General features: G+C 33.9%; 1 protein-coding gene across 3 annotated transcripts in view; it reads right to left on the reverse strand.

The window, feature by feature from the left end:
• camk1db (calcium/calmodulin-dependent protein kinase 1Db) overlaps positions 1-21144 on the reverse strand; it is a 40455-nt gene that overhangs the window by 406 nt on the left and 18905 nt on the right. For 2 of the 3 annotated variants that reach the window (NM_001080658.2, NM_001135043.2), the window contains 9 exon segments: positions 3077-3227; positions 3311-3398; positions 6611-6689; positions 9053-9165; positions 9242-9317; positions 10945-11074; positions 11302-11440; positions 13686-13760; positions 20529-20660. In NM_001080658.2, coding sequence (NP_001074127.2) covers positions 3077-3227; positions 3311-3398; positions 6611-6689; positions 9053-9165; positions 9242-9317; positions 10945-11074; positions 11302-11440; positions 13686-13760; positions 20529-20660 — 983 coding nt within the window. 3 annotated transcript variants of the gene reach the window in all.

A 21144-nucleotide genomic window follows, 5' to 3' on the forward strand; every position in this document is an offset into this window, starting at 1 on the left:
TGTTTGACAACACGACATAATACAACACACAGCACAGCACTGGTCATGAGTAACTCACCAGGATCAACACACATCTCCAACACAATTATTACATTTCAGTCAATTTTCAATAAAGGTTTAAAAATAACGCCTAATGTCTGCAATATTTTGGAAGCTTTTTTTGTGAGCATTCACACACAAATGTTTTATTTTTTTCATTCTAATGTGCTACATTTCCATTGTTTTCTAACACAATTTCATGGCAATTCATAACTTTAATTTAATGGCTAATTTGTATGATTTCATTCATATAATTTAGTACGATTTGCTCATCCCCCAACGACAGTAGGGTTTAGGGTTGTCACGATACTGGAATTCGGTACCAATCGGTATTAAAATTTAAAAAAACTTCTATTTCCCGTTAACATGTTAACACGTTCTTAAACAGCACTGATTTGCCATTGGGTTCACGTGCTCAACAGAAATGACCGTGAAGGTCATCAGTTCACCAATCTCACCGCTGTTTACTCAATGTAACCCCAGGTACAGGGACACTGGACTCAACAGCGCTCAAATGTTACCGAGAAATGGTTGTTTTTAAAATTTCAGTATCAATTGGTACCAAATTCCAGTATCGTGCAACCGTGGAGTTGGTTGCCACGTCTCTTTTTGAAAATGTAAATATTCCTACAACTGTACAGATTTGTAAGAATTAGCCACTAAATTGCCAAATTGTAAAGTACTTACATTTCCTCGTGAGATCAGGCTGTTTTTTTTCTACGTGAACATGCGCTTTACAGACATGTGTGAATGTTACGGTCATGTTTCGCGCAGATTAGATTTCAAGATCGACATGAACCTAAAGTTACTAAGAGTTTTATTTTAGGATCTGAAACTGAATATTGAGTAGGGGCGGGGGATTTCTTTTTGCGCATAATTACCTGAAAGCAAACTAACGGTAAGAGGGGCCTAGTTGTGGCTGAAGCTGTCAAAAATGACGTCAACAGAGAAGTAATGCAACTTCAATTGCAATAATAACTCTCACACTTTTAATTGACGATTATCAAAACAAACATTTTTTTTTAGTGGATTAACTTAGCACGGATTCATTTTTTTATGTAAGGAATAACAATGTGCGCTGGCAAAATAAACACTGTACATTTTTATCTTACACGGACTTTAGCAGGCAGCACTGCTCATCAATGTCAGTTCCAAAGCAGTGGACCAATCAGAAGAACTTGGAGGTGGGGCAAGCGTTGCGAGCTTCTGTTTACAGTAGCAAGTTGTCATGACAACTGTTTTGTTTGACGCTAAACGTTGCCGTTTTTAAAAATTTATTAACCAAAACAAACCATTTTTGGATGTGAAGATTTTTGTGTGAATGGCCAATGATATCTCATGACAATTTGGAAATTTAGATTTATCGGCTAATTCGGATGAATTTGTACGATCGCATGCGTACAATTTACTATTATTGTCTCATCCTCCAATGACAGTTGGGTTTAGGGGTTGGGTTTGGTGCCACGCCTCTTTTTAAAAAGCATATATATTTGTTTGTACGTTTTAATATGAATTAGCCACAAAATTGTCAAAGCATGAAATATTTACGTTTCCTCATGAGATCAGGCTGAAAAGGCCACTTAAATTGTCTTTCCACTGCACACGACATTCAGACTCGATCTTTAGAATACGTCCTCTTGTGGCAGTCACGCAGATTTTACGTTTTGTCATTAAATTTTAAAAGAAATTTTAAAAACATTAGATAATTTTATTACTTATTTATATGTGTTTTTTCATTATAGACTTTTTTCTGATTTAAAGGTAACTTAAACTACTAATCCTCCTCTCGTGCACACAAACCTGCTAGGAAAACACTGAAATACATCACATCCGGTCGGCCGGTCACATACGGTCTAGGTGCAGAAGTTCAAATATTTTACTGGCTCTGCAGCTCAAATCGGATCCGAATTTAAGCTGCAGAGCCGTCGAAACACGACTGTTGGATAGTCGGAACACAACTGTCAGAATACGCCCTCTTGTGGCAGTCACGCAGAATTTACGTTTTGTCATACACCATGGAGTGCATGACAGTTTTGCAGGTGTGCCAAAGCAAGAGCCTTTATTCTCTGTGCGTTCACCACAGTTGATTGAATGAATGGTGAGTAAAAACTCAGAGACAGCTGAAATTTATGGAGGGCATGTGAAGACAGCAATAAAAAATATTATATATTTTTATCACTCATTTATGAATAGAAATATGTTTTTTTTTTATTATAGACTTTTTTCTGGACCTGCTTGGAAAACACTGGAATGCATCACATACTGGTCACATACGGACTAGGAACAGAAGTTCAAATATTGGAACGGCTCTGCAGCTCAAATCGGATCCGAATTTGAGCTGCAGAGCTGTCGGAACACGACTGTTGGAATACGCCCTCTTGTGGAAGTCGTGCAGAATTTTCAGTTTTGTCGTGCACCATGGGAGAGCTTGCAGTGTCCAAAATATAGGAGTGCAAAAGCAAGAGCCTTTATTCTATGTGCGTTCACCATAGTTGAATGAATGAAGTGGAAATTCAAAGACCGCTGAAATTTTTGAAGGGAATGTGGAGACAGCATTAAAACAAACACTGGAATACATCACATCCTGTCGGCCAGTCACATACGGTACAGTCGCAGAAGTTATATTACGTAATAAGAAATATTTTAACTTAAATCGGATCTGAATTCTCCGAATATAGAGATTTCCACGCAGCTCTCAGACTACTTTTCGTTGGAAATGAATGACTTTCAGTCTGTCGCTTGTCATGTGCAGTGCAAAGGCGGCTTTACAGACTACAGAAATTGAGGGTCAAAGATTTCATTCACCAGCAACCAATGAAAACCATAGATTGGCATTATGCAAATTAGTAACAAACTTAGATATGTTTGAACAGGATGTGAAGCTGGAATTACTGACAAACTTAGTTTCAGGCTGATCAGATTTGGTTCTGCTTTTTAGAAGACAAAAAAAGTTTGTTGTGACCTTTGCAGAGCTTTCACATCACACACTACATGGAAGGTTATATTTAATAAAAGCATAATCGAGGCACTAACTTACAGTCATTACGATGAACCGAGGAAACGTCCACCGACTGACTCTTCCCAGGCATGGATGTCGGATTCTGCTTTCTGTGCTGAGAGGAATCCATACTGCTGCCGAGCTGAAGACGCCTCATGTGTCGGATCACTGCGGTCGCGTTAAAGGCTTGCTGGAAGAGAAGAACATAGAAGGAAAGGTCCTAAATCCTTTCATGAATGATTGGATGATTTAGGCAAGGAGTTGGTCACTTACTCGCCATTTTGCTTTGGCAAAGTTTTTCTTCATTTGTCGGCTGACGGATTCGTGGATGTTCTTGCAGAGAGCAGTATCACCGGCTATCCTGAAATCACAGGAGTGTTAGCCACTGGACTTCCTACTGTATCATTTGACATCCATGAGGAACAAAAGGGTTTTACGATACTCTATGTGACAATATTTGAGTATATAATGACTTTAAAACAATTATTTTTATTAAACTCTGTATTAATAATGTACTAAATAATTCATCTTTGCACAGCATTTCTTTAAAATAAATTAATAAATGTTATAATATAAAAATAATCTAATATAACAATTTATAGAATATATTTAACTGAATAATTTATAGAATATATTTAACATTTTAATAATATAGTCACTCATTGATTTGCCTTCAGTTTGGTCCCTTCATTTATCAAGAGTCACCACAGTGGAATGAACTGCCAACTTATCCAAAATATGTTTTACTCAGCGGATGCCATCCAGCTGCAACCCAGAACTGGGAATCACCCATACACACTCAGACACACTCATACACTACGGTCAATTTAGCTTATTCAATTCACCTACAGGGCATGTCTTTGGAAACCAGAGCACCCGGAAGAAACCCATGCAAACACGGGGAGAACATGCAAACTCCACACAGAAATGCCAACTGATCTAGCCGGGACTCGAATCAGCGACCTACTTGCTGTAAGGCGACAATTCTAACCACTGAGCCACCGCGCCCCTCTAATTACATAGTTTGTATTATGGTTAGTATATATATGTATAAATGTCATATATTTGAGTAAAAATATTTATATTTAGACAAAATATAAATGGGCATCACGGTGGCGCAGTGGGTAGCACAATCGCCTCATAGCAAGAAGGTCGCTGGTCTGAGCCTTGTCTGGGTCAGTTGGCATTTCTGTGTGGTGTTCGCATGGGTTTCCTCCGGGTGCTCTGGTCCCCCCCCAAGTCCAAAGACATGCGCTGTAATAGGTGAATTGGGAAAGCTAAATTGTCCGTATTGTATGTTTGTGAATGAGTGTGTGTGGATGTTTCCGAGTGATGGGTTGCACATGGAAGGGCATCTGCTGCGTAAAACATATGCTGGACAGGTTGGCGGTTCATTCCGCTGTGTCGACCCCTAACAAATAAAAAGACTAAGCCGAAAAAAATGAATGAGTGAATGAATGAATATCAAATTTGTTTTGAATAGTTTGGTTTTTACGTACTGTATGTGTCTATCTTGAATTTTTTTTCTTTTTTAAATATTTCCCAAATGATGTTTAACAGAGCAAGGAAATGTTCACAGTATGTCTGATAATATTTTTTCTTCTGGAGAAAGTCTTATTTGTTTTATTTCGGCTAGAATAAAAGCAGTTTTGATTTTTTTTTAAACTATTTTAAGGTCAAAATGATTAGCCCCTTTAAGCTATTTTTATTTTCAGACTGTCTACAGAACAAACCATCATTATACAATAACTTGCCTAATTACCTTAACCTGCCTAGTTAACTTAATTAACCTAGTAAAGCCTTTATATGTCCCTTTAAGCTGTATAGAAGTGTCTTGAAAAATATCTAGTCTAATATTATTTACTGTCATCATGGCAAAGATAAAATAAATCAGTTATTAGAGATGAGTTATTAAAATTAAAAGTTTGAAATTTGTTGAAAAGAATCTCAGTTAAGAAGAAAATGGGGAAAAAAATAAACAGGGCGGCTAATAATTCTGACATCAACTGTACATAATAAAATAACAGTAATACACACATATATTATGTCAAAAAAACTTTTATTTTGGATTTTATTTCTCAAAAAATCTTTGTCCAGCACTAATAATATATACAGTAAAATATTATATTATATTATATTATATTATATTATATTATATTATATTATATTATATTATATTATATTATATTATATTATATTATATTATATATCAATTGTCAGAATAACGGATGCAGGGTTTACTTTGTTGTGATTGTAAATCAGGGTTATTTCACCAAAATTTTACTTTTTTAACCTTCCAAAAGGTAAAACATTGCTATTGCGTTAGAGGCATAAAAATATAGCATATATTCAGTTGAAGTCAGAATTGTTAGCCTCCTTGTTTATTTTTTCCCCCAATTTCTGTTTAACTGAGAGAAGATTAGTTCAACACATTTCTAAACATAATAGTTTTAACAACTCATCTCTAATAACTGATTTTTTTATCTTTGTCATAATGACAGAAAATAATATTTGACTAGATATTTTTCAAGACACTTCTATACAGCTTAAAGTGACATTTAAAAGCTTAACTTGGTTAATTAAGTTAAATAGGCAGGTTAGGGTAATTAGGCAAGTTATTGTATAACGATGGTTTGTTCTGTAGATTAACGAAATAAATATAGCTTATTGGTGGATTCATGAGGAAATATGTTAGTGGATGTGTTAGATGATTATCATATGGTCTGTCATTAAAATATCTGTCAAAAGTTTGTCGTCAGTAGGATTTTTAAATGAATTAAAATAAGCTTCTCCTGCTCACCAAGGCTGCATTTATTTCGTCAAAATGACAGTACAAATTGTAAAATGTTATTGCACTGTAAAATAACTGTTCAAAAGTACTTTATAATTAAATTTAATAATTTATTCCAGTGATTTTAATTATGTATATTTAGCTTCATTACTCCAATCTTCAGTCACCTGATCTTTTAGAAATCACTGCAATATTGATTATTATTATGATTACTGTTGTTGTTTTTGTTATTAATGGTAATAGTAATAAAAGCAATAATGACTGGAGAAATAATTTCATTTAAAACCACATACAACAAGAAAGCAGTTATTTAAAATTATGATAAATATTTAATAAATGCTGCCTTGATGAACAGAATAATTTACTTTAAAAAAAAACTGACCCCAATCTTTTGACCGGTAGTGCACATCTTTGAGTTTCAGATTTGGATTATTTTTAATAGAGTTGGTATACATGTTTATACCATGATACGTAAATACTTTTGATAGTATTATAGTTTTATTTTCATGGTAGTTAATTATATATCAATTGTCAGAATAACAGATGGTTTACTTTGTTCAGGGTTATTTTATCAAAATTTTGCTTTGAAAATTTTTACAGTACCTCTGATAACATTTTTTTCTTCCAGAGAAGGTATTATGTGCTTTATTTTGGCTAGAATAAAAGCAGTTTTTAATTTTTAAAAGCCATTATTATTAGCTTTTATTATTATTGTATTATTATTATTATTATTATTATTATTATGCCTTTAAACAATGTTTGTCCAATCTATTTCTGCTCACCACGGATGCCGAAGAGCCTCATCACACGTGAACCTCTTTTCCGGATCTTTCTGCATCAGGTTATTAATGAAGTCTTTCGCTGTAAAACAACACAAATGTGCAAAATGAAAAAGAAGGGGAAAAAAAGCGCTGAATCGGTTACACAAGGGCGCAGATCTAATTGTGAAAAAATGACACCCTCCTACACTTTCCCCAGACACCAGAGAACAGCTTGTGGTGTGGGTGTCGATTTGTTTTATTTTTTTCTCAGCGCCAGATAATGCTTTTCTGCTGATGATTTATATATGGCTGCAAAACCTCAGTGTTACTTTTGAACAGCCCTTATTAAAGTGTTGCTACTGGGAGGGGGGAAGACTAAGTCGTGACTGGCAGTAACAAGCAAACATAAGAAACTAAACGATGGGGTTCCAGTGGGTGAAAGAGATAAATAGAGAGGTCGGTGTCATTTTCTACAATATTCAGCACAAAATCAAAGCATGAAGTTGGAATGAATGTATATAAGCATTTATGACATAGTATATTTCGAAAAGTTGAAAATTCTGTCATCATTAAGGATACTGATGTCAAGCACAACCTGTAGGCATTTTTTTTGTTTATGTAAACAGTTGAAGTCAGAATTCAAGGGTTCACACTTAGCTGATGATCAATAAAGCATAATAGGTATGCTGTCCCGGGAGAGAGCCCTGAGCTCATAATATCCTCGAGCCCGGGGCTCCCTCCCGTGTGAAGGGCGAGAGGGGAGTTCAAGCTCAGGTAGGTCTCGAAAACTCCCCTGCTTGTCGTCGTGTGAGAAGTGTAAACTATGGCTATCATAGGTGATAATTTGGATTAGTCGATTGGCTATGGTGTATGCCTTTGGATGGTGGGAGGAAACCTGGGAACCCGGGGGAAATCTACATGAACAAGGGTAGAACATGCAAACTCCAGATTTTCTCCAGACACTTCTATACAGCTTAAAGGGACATATAAAGGCTTTACTAGGTTAATTAAGTTAACTAGGCAGGTTAGGGTAATTAGGCAAGTTATTGTATAACGATGGTTTGTTCTGTAGTTTATCGAGAAAAAATATAGCTTAAAGGGGCTAATAATTTTGCCCTTGAAATGGTGTTTAAAAAATTTAAAACAGCTTTTATTCTAGCCGAAAATAAAACAAATAAGACTTTCTCCAGAAGAAAAAATATTATCAGACATACTGTGAACATTTCCTTGCTCTGTTAAACATCATTTGGGAAATTAAAAAAAAAGAAGAAAAAAAATTGAAGGGGGCTAATAATTCTGACTTCGACTGTGTGTGTGTGTGTGTGTGTGTATATATATATATATATATATATATATATATATATATATATATATATATATATATATATATATATATATATATATATATATATATATATATATATATATATATATATAAACATGTTCTCAAATATATGCATACATGTGTGTATTTATATATACATAATAAATATACACAATTTTTTTATTTTGGATGCGATTAAACACATTTTTTAATATAAATGTTTTTAATCATTTAAAAAAAAATAATTAAAGAGAACAATTTAAAAAACTTGATTTGAAATATTTCATAGCTTTTGATCAAAAGTAACGAAACACAAAGTTTTTTCTGATTATTAAATGTCTTTTGTTTTATTTATTCATCAACCAATCCAGCACAGACTAAGAGGCTGATCATGAATTATTAATGTGAAATGAAAAGATCTAAAACTGGAAGCTCTCAAAGTTCCACATAAGCAAGTGGTTAAAATAACATTGTATAAATTTGGTACAAAACTTTCAGTGTAAATACATGTATGGGGCATCATGGTGGCGCAGTGGGTAGCACAATCACCTCACAGCAAGAAGGTCACTGGTTCGAGCCCTGGCTGGGTCAGCTGGCATTTTTGTGTGGTTTTTGCATGTTCACCTCTTGTTGGCGTGTGTTTCCTCCGGGTGCGCTGTTTTCCCCCACAGTCCAAAGACATGCAGTATAGGTGAATTAAATAAGCTAAATTGGCCATAGTTTGTGTGTGTGTGTGTGTGTGTGTGTGTGTGTGTGTGTGTGTGTGTGTGTGTGTGAATGAGAGTGTGTGGGTGTTTCCGAGTGTTGAGTTGTGGCTGGAACGGTATCTGCTGCGTAAAACATATGCTGGATAAGTTGGTGGTGCATTACCCTGTGGCGACCCCTGATTACTAAAAGGACTAAGCCGAATAGAAAATGAATGAATAAAATACATTTACTGTATTGTAACACCCCTAAAATACTATGGAACTCAAAAATAGGCTGATTATCAACATTCTTCAAACCATCTTATTTTGTATTTAGCAGAAAATCTAAATATACACAAGTTTGAAATGATGACAGAATTTTTTTTTTTAGTGTGTGTGTGTGTGTGTGTGAGAGCAATCTTTTCACCACGATATATGATGAGTCACCCTCACCTGAATCAGAAATATCATCCCAGTACGGCGAATCAAACTCATATTCTGCCTTCAGTATTTGCTCAAACAGTTTCGAGTCATTCTCATCGTAAAACGGAGGGTATCCACATAACCTGGGGAGACAGAGGATGTAGTTTTGTATCCTTAAGATGTGTAAAATGATTGAAAAAAAAGGATAAAAATACTTACAAGATGTAAGCAATAACTCCAATGGACCAGCAGTCCACAGCTTTGCTGTAAGGCTTTTGTGCTAGTACTTCTGGAGCTACAGTATTAAAATAGAGACAAAAAGTCATGAAATAAAGGGTTAATAAAGGAAAGTTCACACACAAAATATCTGACCATCATTTACTCACATAAATATATATAAACATCCATGTGGAAATTTGATTTATGGCCATAATTGAATACATATATAAAATTATATCTAATAAATTTGAACATACAAGTGCATTTTTTAAATTCCAATGGTCAAAAAAATATGTAAATAATCTTTTTTTTTGCATATTTATAAATAAATGTTGGATATATGACATGCATTTTTTATTTATGTGAAATCCAAACATGAACCTGTATGTCATACAAGTAATTTACATACATGTAATTGCCATACATTCGATTTCTATAGCGGTGTAGATGAACAAATATTTAATAATAAGTGTTTTTTATTTAACTATTTTTTTATTTGATTTCATTTAAAATCTATTTTAACCACTTTATTGTCCTTTTGGCAGAAAATGTGGATAGAAATGTTTAGTTTCCACCACAAAAAAATAAATAAAATTCAAACATGGAAATAAGAGCACACAGATTTGACACAAAGAGAGTAAATTAATAGGTTTGGTCTGATTATGTTAAAGAATTGCAGATATTTACCCTAATAATCACTGGCAAATTAGTTTCTGTTATTTAAAAACGGTTTAATCATCTTGAATACTCTAACTTTTTGTAAGCATGGACTGAAAATAATGTTTTTCATGAAAATTGGACCACCACTCAAATAGAGGTTAAACAAAATCTGTATTTATGACCATTTTAAAGGGAATTGTCTTCCATTAGATCTATTAGTTTTTGTTTACCATTACTACCATTTTCTTTCTTTTCATATCCTCTTTATTTTAATTTAGTTTGCAGCTTTTATATTCACATTGGTTTTGAACAATGACAGCCTGTGACGTGCTCCCTATATTGTTCACAGATACTCTGAATATTCGCTCTGAAATAGCATGTAGCTTAGAAGTGTAGGGATGGTACAGTATGGACTAATGACAGCCTAAAGAAATCTCCAGTAACACAAAATAGATGCTAGATTTGTCGCTAGTTGCGTTTTTGAAAATTGAAAAAAAAAGCCACTAAATTGGCAACACTCCTTTCTTTTTTTGGCTTTGCAAGGCAGGGGAGGGACAGTTTTTAAAATATGGTATGCTAACTGGTAAGCATTGTGGCAGATCACCTACTGCACCTTTAACTACTGTAGGTTAACTAAGCAAGTTGGGATAATTAGACAAATCATTGTATAACCATGGTTTGTTCTGCAGACAATCGAAAAATAAACAGCTTAAAGGGGCTAATAATTTTGACCTTGAAATGATTTAAATTTTTTTTTTAAATGCTTTCATTCTATCTGAAATAAAAACAAATAAGACTTTCTCCGGAAGAAAAAATATCATAGAAAATACTGTGAATATTTCCTTGCTCTGTTAAACATCATTTGGGAAGTATTTGAAAAAGAACAAAACATTCACAGGAGGTTTTTAATTTTGACTTCAATTGCATATTCATCTCAGTGCATACAATTATGCAAGGAAAAAAACAAACAAGTAAATAAAATGACTACTATTTTCAGATTTAGTAAAGACTCATACTGTTATTTAACGCTTCTTTAGCCTTACCCACATATCCCGGCGTCCCGCAGGCTGTTGACATGATGTCGTTGGCTGCACCCTCCATCTTGGACAGGCCAAAATCACTTATCATAATCTTGGACTCCTCATGTGGGTTGAAATACAGCAGATTCTCCGGCTGTCAGGAGATGAGAGAGAAAGGGCATGATTAGGTTATAAAGTCACTGAGCGTTATTTACACCGAACGTCTTGTTTCCGCTGTGGTGAAAGTGAATGATCACGATGCGGTGACCTTTCACGTCTCCTGCTTCAGCCTCACTTATAAACTGCATATGATGACACTGTATATCTCAGTGTTATTGATTTGTTTTGTTGTGAAGGAAATCAGTCAGGGGAAATCATCACCTTCAGGTCTCGGTGGACAATCCCGAGCGAGTGCAGGTAATTTACAGCATCTAGAACTTGTTTGATTAACGCACTGGCGTCCTGCTCCGTGTAAAAGCCCCTCTCCACGATGCGATCAAACAGCTCGCCGCCTGACACTCTGGAAAATACAGAAAAGACATAATTACACAGACAAATACATTACACAATAAATAGCATCTTAAACATACTACTGTTTCAAGCACAGTATGTCATTTTAAGGGGTGTGTATTCACAACAAATAAATATGCAGTTTGATGATGCAGTGACTGAGTGTGGAGTCATGGGAGTTGTAGTCTTCATTACATGTTACAGGACTCCTGCAGAAATCATGTTCATGGATGAGCTAAAGTATTCAACACTTAATATCACTTATTATCATGGTAGTATGAAGCAGAAGAAGACAGTCTACCACTTCTGGTTCTGCTCGTGATCATGTGGAGATGCAGCAGCACTGTTTTAGCAGACTAAATACAGTTTAGGTTCTTAAGTTATAATGCTGCTACTTGAAGTTTAATAACGCACAGTTTGTTCAATCTTGGGGTTTCCCTGTTTTCTATGAAACCAAACAAGAAAATGAATTAAACTTAATTTCTCTGGATTTTGAAACATTTGGGATAATGCAGGTACATAAGTCAGCAATAGAAGACTGTTTAATTGGTTTATGGGTATTTTAAAGAGCAAAAACCCAAACCAAAACATCCCAAAAATACAAACAAAAACCAAACCAAGCAAAATCAATACTAAAAAAAAACAAACAAACAAAAGAAACAAAAAGCCAAACCAATCAAAACAAAACCAACCAATAAACCAATAACCAACAACCAAATTGCAACAAATAACTAGCCAAAGCGATTAAAGACAAAGCAAAAAAACAAGCAAAAAACCCAAACCAAGCAAAATTAAACAAAACAAAAAGCTAAAAAGATAAACAAACAAATAAAATCCAAAACAAATCTAACAAAATCAAAACAAAAAAAGCAAAAAAAGAATGTCAAAGAAACAAAAAGCTGAATCAATCAAAACACAGCCAAACAAAAGATTAACAAATAACTAGCCAAAGCAATCAAAGACAAAGCCAAAAAATAAATAAAACAAAAAAGAAAAACAAAAAAATACAAAACCAAAACAACCAAAATAAAGACAAACCAAATCAAAACAGCAAATATGCATGACAAACAAACAAAGTCAACTCAATCAAAACAAATCCAAACCAAAAAACAACAAATAACTAGCCAAAGCAATCAAAGACAAATAAAAAGCAAACAAAAAAGCCAAACCAATTAAAATAAGATCAACCAAAATTAAAACAAATCAAAAGAAAAAAGCAGAAGAAAAAAGAATGACAAACAAACAAAAAGCTGAATCAATCAAAACAAAGCCGAACAACAGAACAACAAATAACTAGGCAAAACAATCAAAGAGAAACAAAAAAACAAACAAAAACACCAAACCAACCAAAAAAAAAAAAAAAAAGAAAAGAAGAAAAAAACAAAAAACAAATACAAAACCAAAACAAAGCCAAACAAAATCAAACCAAATCAAAACAGAAGAGCAAAAAAAAAAAAAGAATGACAAACAAATCAATCAAAACAAAGCCAAACCAAAGAACAACCAATAACTAACCAAACCAAAGACAAACAAAAAAAACCACACCAAGCAAAATAAGATCAAACTAAATTAAAACTAAATAAAAGAAAAACAAACAAACAAAAAGTCCAACCAAAACAATTAAAACAAAGCCAAACCAAATACCAAAACAATCCAATACAAAAAAAAAAAAAACAATCAAGCAAAACAGCTACATCAAATCAAATCAAATAAACCAAAGTAAAAAGCCAATCTAAAACAAACCATAACCAACTGAAAAGCCAACCCAGATTTACCAAATCAAACAAAACCAAATAAAAACCTAAATGCCTAAACTAAACCAAACAAAACTATGAAACAAAACCCTCAATAATCAAATCTGGCTTCAAAACAGCTCAAAATTCGAAACCAAACAAAAATGTGTAAAAGCTTTTGCGATAAGCAAAGGAGATTGCAGAAATCATCCGATGTTAAGTTCAACAAAATGATTTCAAACAGCAGCAGCAGGCTAGGGCAAATCTCAGAATGAGATCTGGCTCATTTTCAAGTCATTAGTCGGATGTTTCACAGGATGTTGAACTGGAATGCGAATCGAAAAGACAGGAAGAGGAATTTCTGGATGCCAACTCAAAACGCTCATCAGTCACACACAACAGATTTTAGGTGTTTTAAGAGTTTTAAACATTTTTAGGTGTTTTAAATTTCCGGTTTTAAATCACATTGTTCGACTCCATGTTAAAGACCCATTAACTAAACAACAAACAGATTCTACTCACAGTTGCATAATTAGATATAAATGACTGGGGCTCTCGTAAATGTCTTCCAGGGCCACGATGTTCTCATGCTTGATCCTGAAAAGAACAGACAAAATATTTGATCAATTATAATGAAGCGGAGACGCACTTGAGTGGATTATGAAGGCTTTGTTTTGGATGGCTGATGTTTGGTCCTATAAAACATTCCCAAACACACTGAGCTGATATACTGAGATATTCTGTTTATGCTGTGGATGAAAAATAACAGCCTTTGACATATTCAATTATTTATAATTTATAATTATTTATTTTTATATTGCTTATAAGCTGCCAAACTAACAAAGATTTATCAATTTAAGCAGTCTTTACACTCCAGTCTTCAGTGGCACGTCTTCAGAAATCATCTAATTTTCTGCTCAAAATTCTGTTTAAATTCTGGCTGTATATACATCAGAGGTCGCGTTAACCGTATATTTTTGCGTTCGATTCCGCACAGGCAAGCACAGTTCAGGTCGACGCAGGAGGAAGATTAAGGCAGACAGGAGTTTTTGTTCATTTGTTGAATAAATAAATAATTAATTTAGCCTATATTTGGGGTGGCCAACCCTATTCCTGGAGAGCCACTTTCCTGCAGATTTTAGTTGCAACCCATATCAAACACACCTGCCTGTAATTATGACGTGGGCTGCGTCCGAAACCGCCTACTACTCAGTAGGTACTGCATTTGAATTTAAACGTAATTTTTAGCCGTTAGAAAAGTTTGTTCTATACAGTATGAATGTGAAAAGTATGAATGGAATTCGAATGTACTATATCCGACAAATTGGTCATGGTCACGTGACCTACCTGCATCAATTGCGTTGCTTTACTCCTATTCATGAATTTGCTTGCGGGGCATCATGGGATAGCGCAGCATGCATGGCATGCTCACTCTAGAATCTCGCCGGAAGTAGTAAGTCATCCGGGTACTTCTCGCATTCTGATTTTCGAATTCTATGAATTCGGACATACTACTCGGCTCGCATACTGATTTTAGCATACAATATATAGTATGGAAGTATGCGATTTCGGACGCAGCCGTGGTGTTCAGGTCCTAATTAATTGGTTCAGGTGTGTTTGATATGGGTAGCAACTGAAATATGCAGAAAGGTGGCTCTCCAGGAACAGGGTTGGCCCTTCTGGCTTATATGCTCGTCGTGCAAGTTCATAATTAAAATATGAATAAAAAAAGAGATCAGAAAGTCATCAAATTAAATAACGTTCAATAATAAATTATGACGGAAATTTAACAAGCCTCTCCGTCAAAATGACGGACAATGAGAAAGTCTAACGGGACCTCTGATATGTATAAAAATGTATTAACATTAACATTACAATATTATATATTTTTATACATAGTTCTGTCTGGTTCTCGAATCTGATCTGAAATATTGCAGCTGTTGGACAACATAATGTACTTTTGAGGCTTTTTTAGGTGAGAATGTATTTGTTTCGATTGCAAATATGCAGTTTATTCATAAGGATAGTGCCTTTTTAAAATATTTATAATTTCTCGCGTTGGCAGCCATAAGCCTGTCTTACTGAGCAAAGCAAAGACGGTTGACGTTCTGCCACAAGATGGCAACAAAGACCGCATAATAAGGAGAGAAAAACACAGCATAAACTTCAAACCACAGCTGATAAAATCAATATAAAAGAGGTAAGTGAGTTTCTAAGTCAATCTCTCTTTTTTGTATGTTGTAGTGCTGTATTAATACTAAGGTAATCTGGTAGTGTTTGCTTTGCTCTGGCTTTTTTCTGGGTTAATTATTGTGATATCTCGATTGCAACAGAGAAATACTGGGGAATACCTCTAGACTGATGCCGTTCAGCCTTATAATCTTAAAACGTGAGCAAAATCACCTGTTTTGTTATCACTTTAGATATTACGCTAGAGAATCATTCTAATACTAGCTTTAAAGTGGCGTTGATGAATTAGAAACAGTTTCTGCTGTACTGACGTCAGCTGCAGATGTGAATGAACGGCGGAAGAAAGTACTTCCTTGTACAAAAGGATTTGAGTCTCTGTGTTAGATTTCCTTTTTTATATACACGATTATGCTGCCGAACTGTTGTATAAATGCAATATCACACTCGTAGCAGTGCAATATGGCTGTATATAGTCACTGGTGGGGTTATATATATATATATATATATATATATATATATATATATATATATATATATATTCATATATATATATATATATATATATATATATATATATATATATATATATATATATATATATATATATATATATATATAGTTTTGATTTGAAATTTTTAAGTATTAAGTTCTAATATATATATATAGTTCTATATATATATAGCGCATATACAGTATGATTGAACTCTTTCAAAATAAATATAGAAATAAATGTTAAAACAGTGCTGTGGACCAAAATCGGACAGCAGCATAAACTAATAAATACAAGACCAAGTAAAAAGTATAAATAAATAAATACAAAATCAATACAATTTAACATATAATAATAATATAAATGCTTTATTAATACAAGCATAATATGCAATTTAATAAAAGCTAGTGTTTGGACAGCCTACAAATGGACAGAAGAGTCATTTCAATTTTAAATTTTAAGCTATATAAAATATTAAATAGTAAAACAAATAATTAATAAAATAAAAACAGCACATTTTAGATACCCGCAAAGGGACAGAAGCATAAAAAAATACACAGAAAAAATCTATACAATTAAATAAATAATAAAAATATTATCGTTTTATTAATACAAGCATAATAGTTTGGACAGCCCACAAAGAGCCAGAAGCATTATTTTATTTGATTTTATTTATAATTTTTAAAGTCATATTAAATATTAAATAATAAAACAAATATACAATAAAATTAAAACGGTACAGTATTAGATACCAGCAATGAAACAGAAGCATAAAATTATACAAAAAATAAAATAAAATTAAATAAATAGTAAAAAATATTATTGTTGTTATTATTGTTTTATTATTATGTTGTTATCATAATTGTTTTAATAATTCAAGCATAATTTACTGAACAATTTAATGAATAGTGTTTGGACAGCCTAGAAAAGAGACAGAAGCATCGTTTTATTTTATTTTTATTTTTTTAACTATTTAAAATATTAAATAATAATAAATAATAATTTTAATTTAATAATAAATGAGTTGATAATAACATTTAAAAATGATCAAAATGAAAACAGTTTTAGATACCCACAAAGCGACAGAGGCCTAAATTTATACAAAAATCAATAAAACTGAATATACAATGAAAATATTATTGTTTTAGATGTTCTACAAAGGGTCACAAGTGTAATAATGAGTCAATAAGCAATGCTTTGGACAGCCTACAAAGAGACAGAAGCATAAAATAAAACCTAAAACAACATCGTAACTGTAAAGCCTCTAAGCAAACCTTTCTGGATCATAACATTTTAAAGACTCTTTGCTTTGGCTTTACTCTGGTGTGTGTTTAAACTTTGGCGATATCTCTTTCTGAACAGTGTCTTATATTGTTCTACCTGCTGCGTCTTGAATCCAGTGGCGGTGTTATAACTCGCCAACGTTTTGCCTTTCTTTTTTTTTCACCCTGACAACAGCAGACCTGCGCTCGGCCTCAGCGTGCGTGAATAGCGAGGTCTGCAGCGGAGGCCACATGAATCATCTGTACGGCCTTTAAAACACTCGCCAGGCTTTGACAGAGACAGGTAGGAGGCAGCGAGAAGGAGAACAACTCAAAACTCCCACTAACAGCTGCCTTTCAACTCACGGGAAACATGCGATGGGTGCCGGGTATGTTGTATTTTAAGGCTAGGCACCGCAGGCTAAAACACTGCTTTCCTGGCATCTGTCAATTTTGAGATTTTGAGCTTCTTGGATTTTCAAGAAGTGTTAGTTCAGGCTAATGTAAAAAACAAAAAAACAAACAAAAAAAAAACAGCCAAAACACACCGTTAAGGGTTTCTTTTGTTACACTTGATCAATTTGTGTGGGTAGATTTCAATTATGGTGCATATTTTTAAAGGCCGTTTTCTGAAAATGAGTCATAAATCTCTTGCATAACGCACATAGATGTAATATATGCAAATTACATATATGATATACAAGCTCATATTTAGATTTTACATATTTAAAATATCATATATGCAACATATATTTCGAAAAAGGGCAACTTTCATATATTTTTTTCCAGCTATTGGAATTACAAATATGTATTAAATATCTATATTTCACAATATCTGTATGCATAATATATTTGGCATATATATATATATATATATATATATATATATATATATATATATATATATATATATATATATATATATATATATATATATATATATATATATACATACACCAAATATATTATGCATATAGATATTGTGCAAATTAATATGTGTAAATGTACTGTACATTTGCGCATGTGTAATAATATATATATATATATATATATATATATATATATATATATATATATATATATATATAATAGTTCTGTCTGGTTTTTGAATCTGATTGGTTGAAAGCCGTGCGATATTCTGTCAGTAACAGCACTCGTACAACCTCTTCACCCTTCACCCTTGTGTATTACTCCGCCCAGACTTTACAATTTGACTGTAAACAACTGTACAAATATTGCTCCTTTTGGGCAACAATATGTACTTTTGAGGCTTTTTAGTTGAGAATGTAGTTGTTTACATTGCAACTATGCAGTTTATTTATAAGGATAATGTCTATTTTAAAATATTTATAATTTCTGAGAGACCGCACATCAGTGGCCATCAGCCTGTCATACTGAGCAAAGATGGTGACAGAGATCACAAAATAAGCCCTTAGAGGAGGAAAAAACAGCATAATTTTAAAGTACAGCTGATAAAAACATTATTAGCAAAGTGGGAGAGAGAGGGAAAGGGACAGGAAATGTCCTTGCGCCGGGATTCGAACTCGGGATGCCCTGAAGAGCTCCTGCACCATATGTCAATGCCCTAACCACTAGGCTAATGTGCTGACTGATGATATCACCGCAAACACAACAGCAATCTGGTACTTATAGCATTGCTTTTTTCGGGGTTAATTATTGTGATTTCCTGATTGCAACAGAGAAATACTGTAGATTGTAATAGACTGTAATACTGTAGCCTAGGGAGATATCTCTGTAGATTGATGACATTTCATGCCGTTCAGTCTTATAATCTTAAAATGTGAGCAAAATCAGCTGTTTTACCATCACTTTAGACATTACGCTAGAGAATCATTCAAAAACTAGCTCTAAAGTGGCGTTGGTGAATTAGTAACGGTTTCTGCTGTTCTGACATGAGCTGCAGATGTAAAGGAATGGCAGAGAAATGTAGTTCGTAATACAAAATCGTTTTTGGACTCTCCGGGTTGAATTTTCTTTTTATATACACGATTATGTTGTCGACCTGTTGTATAAATGCAATATCACATGAGTAGCAGTGCAATATGGCTGTATATAGTCACTAGGGGGATGCTAAGGCACTTGGCCTGGGGCCTCGCACACATCCCACCAATGCCGATATACAGCCACATCACTCTGATTTTCGTGTGATATTGCTTATATATAATTTTTTTGGAGTTGTTGTTGTTAAATATATAGGTTCTGATCTTTATTTTGATATTTAATATGCTCAGCTATTTATAGAAGAAAATATTTGTGGCCGTCAAATAAAAACCTTTGAATCTAATGTGTGTACAAAAAGAAACCAGAATTGTGAAGCTGATATCCTCAAATGTTACAATTTTGGTATGCAAATTTGTCTTATATTCAATGAAACGCCTTATTTGCATATTTAAACTACAGCTGTTTTGCATAAAAAAGTTTGCAGTTCTTAATGTAAACAAGTAACAGAGGAAGTATGGTCATAAGTAAGACTGGACGATTAATCGTAAAGAAAGCAATACCCAAATTTATAACCTATAACCAATATTATTTCCCCAACTCGTTAAGTTGTTTGTTACTCACTGAAGCGAAGCAGGGATGAGCCTGGTTAGTACCTGGATGGAAGACCACATGTGAAAACTAGGTTGCTGTTGGAAGTGGTGTTAGTGAGGCCAGAAGTGGTGCTCAGCCTGCAGCCTGTGTGAGTCCTAATGCCCCAGTATAGTGAAGGAAAAGCTATACTGTCAGTGAGAGATAAACAGAGGACCTGACTCTCTGTGCACATTAAAAATCCTCGAAAGTGTAGGGGTGTAATTCCGGTGTCCTGGCCAAATTCCCTCCATCGTCCTTTACCCATCATGCACTCCCATGATTTGGCTCCATCACTGTTTCCACCCCAGCTGATGTGTGAAACTGACGCTGTAGTCCTGTGGCCACCGTTGCATCATCCAAATGGATGCTGCACACTGGTGATGGTATAAAGACCCCCCTTCCCTCTTGATTATGAAGCGCTTTGAGTGTATGGCCCAATAACCACATTCAATTGTTTATACTTTCTCTTTTTAAAAAGTATTGTTGTGTTAAAATACTTTTTATAGTTCAGCACAGTATAAATGTGAGAGGGGGGAAAAGTAAGTCAATAATTACATTGAAAATAAAAAATTCCTTCAATGATTGAAATTAATGTAAAGTGTTCAATTAATCGAGGTGGTTGTCATTTTATCAGCCTTATTCATAAGTATTCATTTTTATTTAGTTGTTTTTTCAGTCAGGGACAGGCAGGAGTGATGGGCGAGAGGAACAGCTGCGACTCCTACTAACAGCAGCTTTTGAACTTTAGCATTTTCCTGGGTCGCTGGGGAAAGTCGTGTAAAGCATGTAATGACTGTCAGGTTTGTTATTTGAAGCTTTTAGAAGACTTACTTCCTCAGCACTGCAATCTCGTTTTCTATTCCGCTTTCTTTTCCTCTTAGTGCTTTTTTGGGGATGCATTTGACGGCGTACATGTCTCCCGTGGCCTTCTCCTGGGCCAGGACCACCTCTGAAAACGCCCCGCTGAGAAGAGCAGAGAAACAAAAAGGTGAGATGTAAAAAAAAAATAGTGCCTGGAGATTCTTGGAGGACAGAGATAATTCACTGTATGGTGCTTAAAAGCGTACACTGGGATTCAGCTGAAAGAAACCACTTTGAATCTATTAGTGCTGTCAAACGAATAATCAGGATTAATTGCATCCAAAATAATGTTTGTATTTACATAACGTGTGTATAATCACTGTGTATAAATATTGTGTTTATTTAAATAAAACATATGTAAAATACAAAGAAATACAAAACCGAAATATTTATGTATTTATATATAACTTGTATTACATATAAATATTTATTTTAGAAATATAAATAAGCATTTTTTTAATATATATTTATACACGGGGTCTCAAAAAAAAACAAACGAACAAACAATAATATATCATACAAAAATAAGACTGCTTATCGTACTACATGAATAAGAATGACTAAATTTCATACATGAATAACAGAG

Source organism: Danio rerio, chromosome 25 (genome assembly GCF_049306965.1).
Source record: "Danio rerio strain Tuebingen ecotype United States chromosome 25, GRCz12tu, whole genome shotgun sequence".
NCBI classification, from domain to species: domain Eukaryota; kingdom Metazoa; phylum Chordata; class Actinopteri; order Cypriniformes; family Danionidae; genus Danio; species Danio rerio.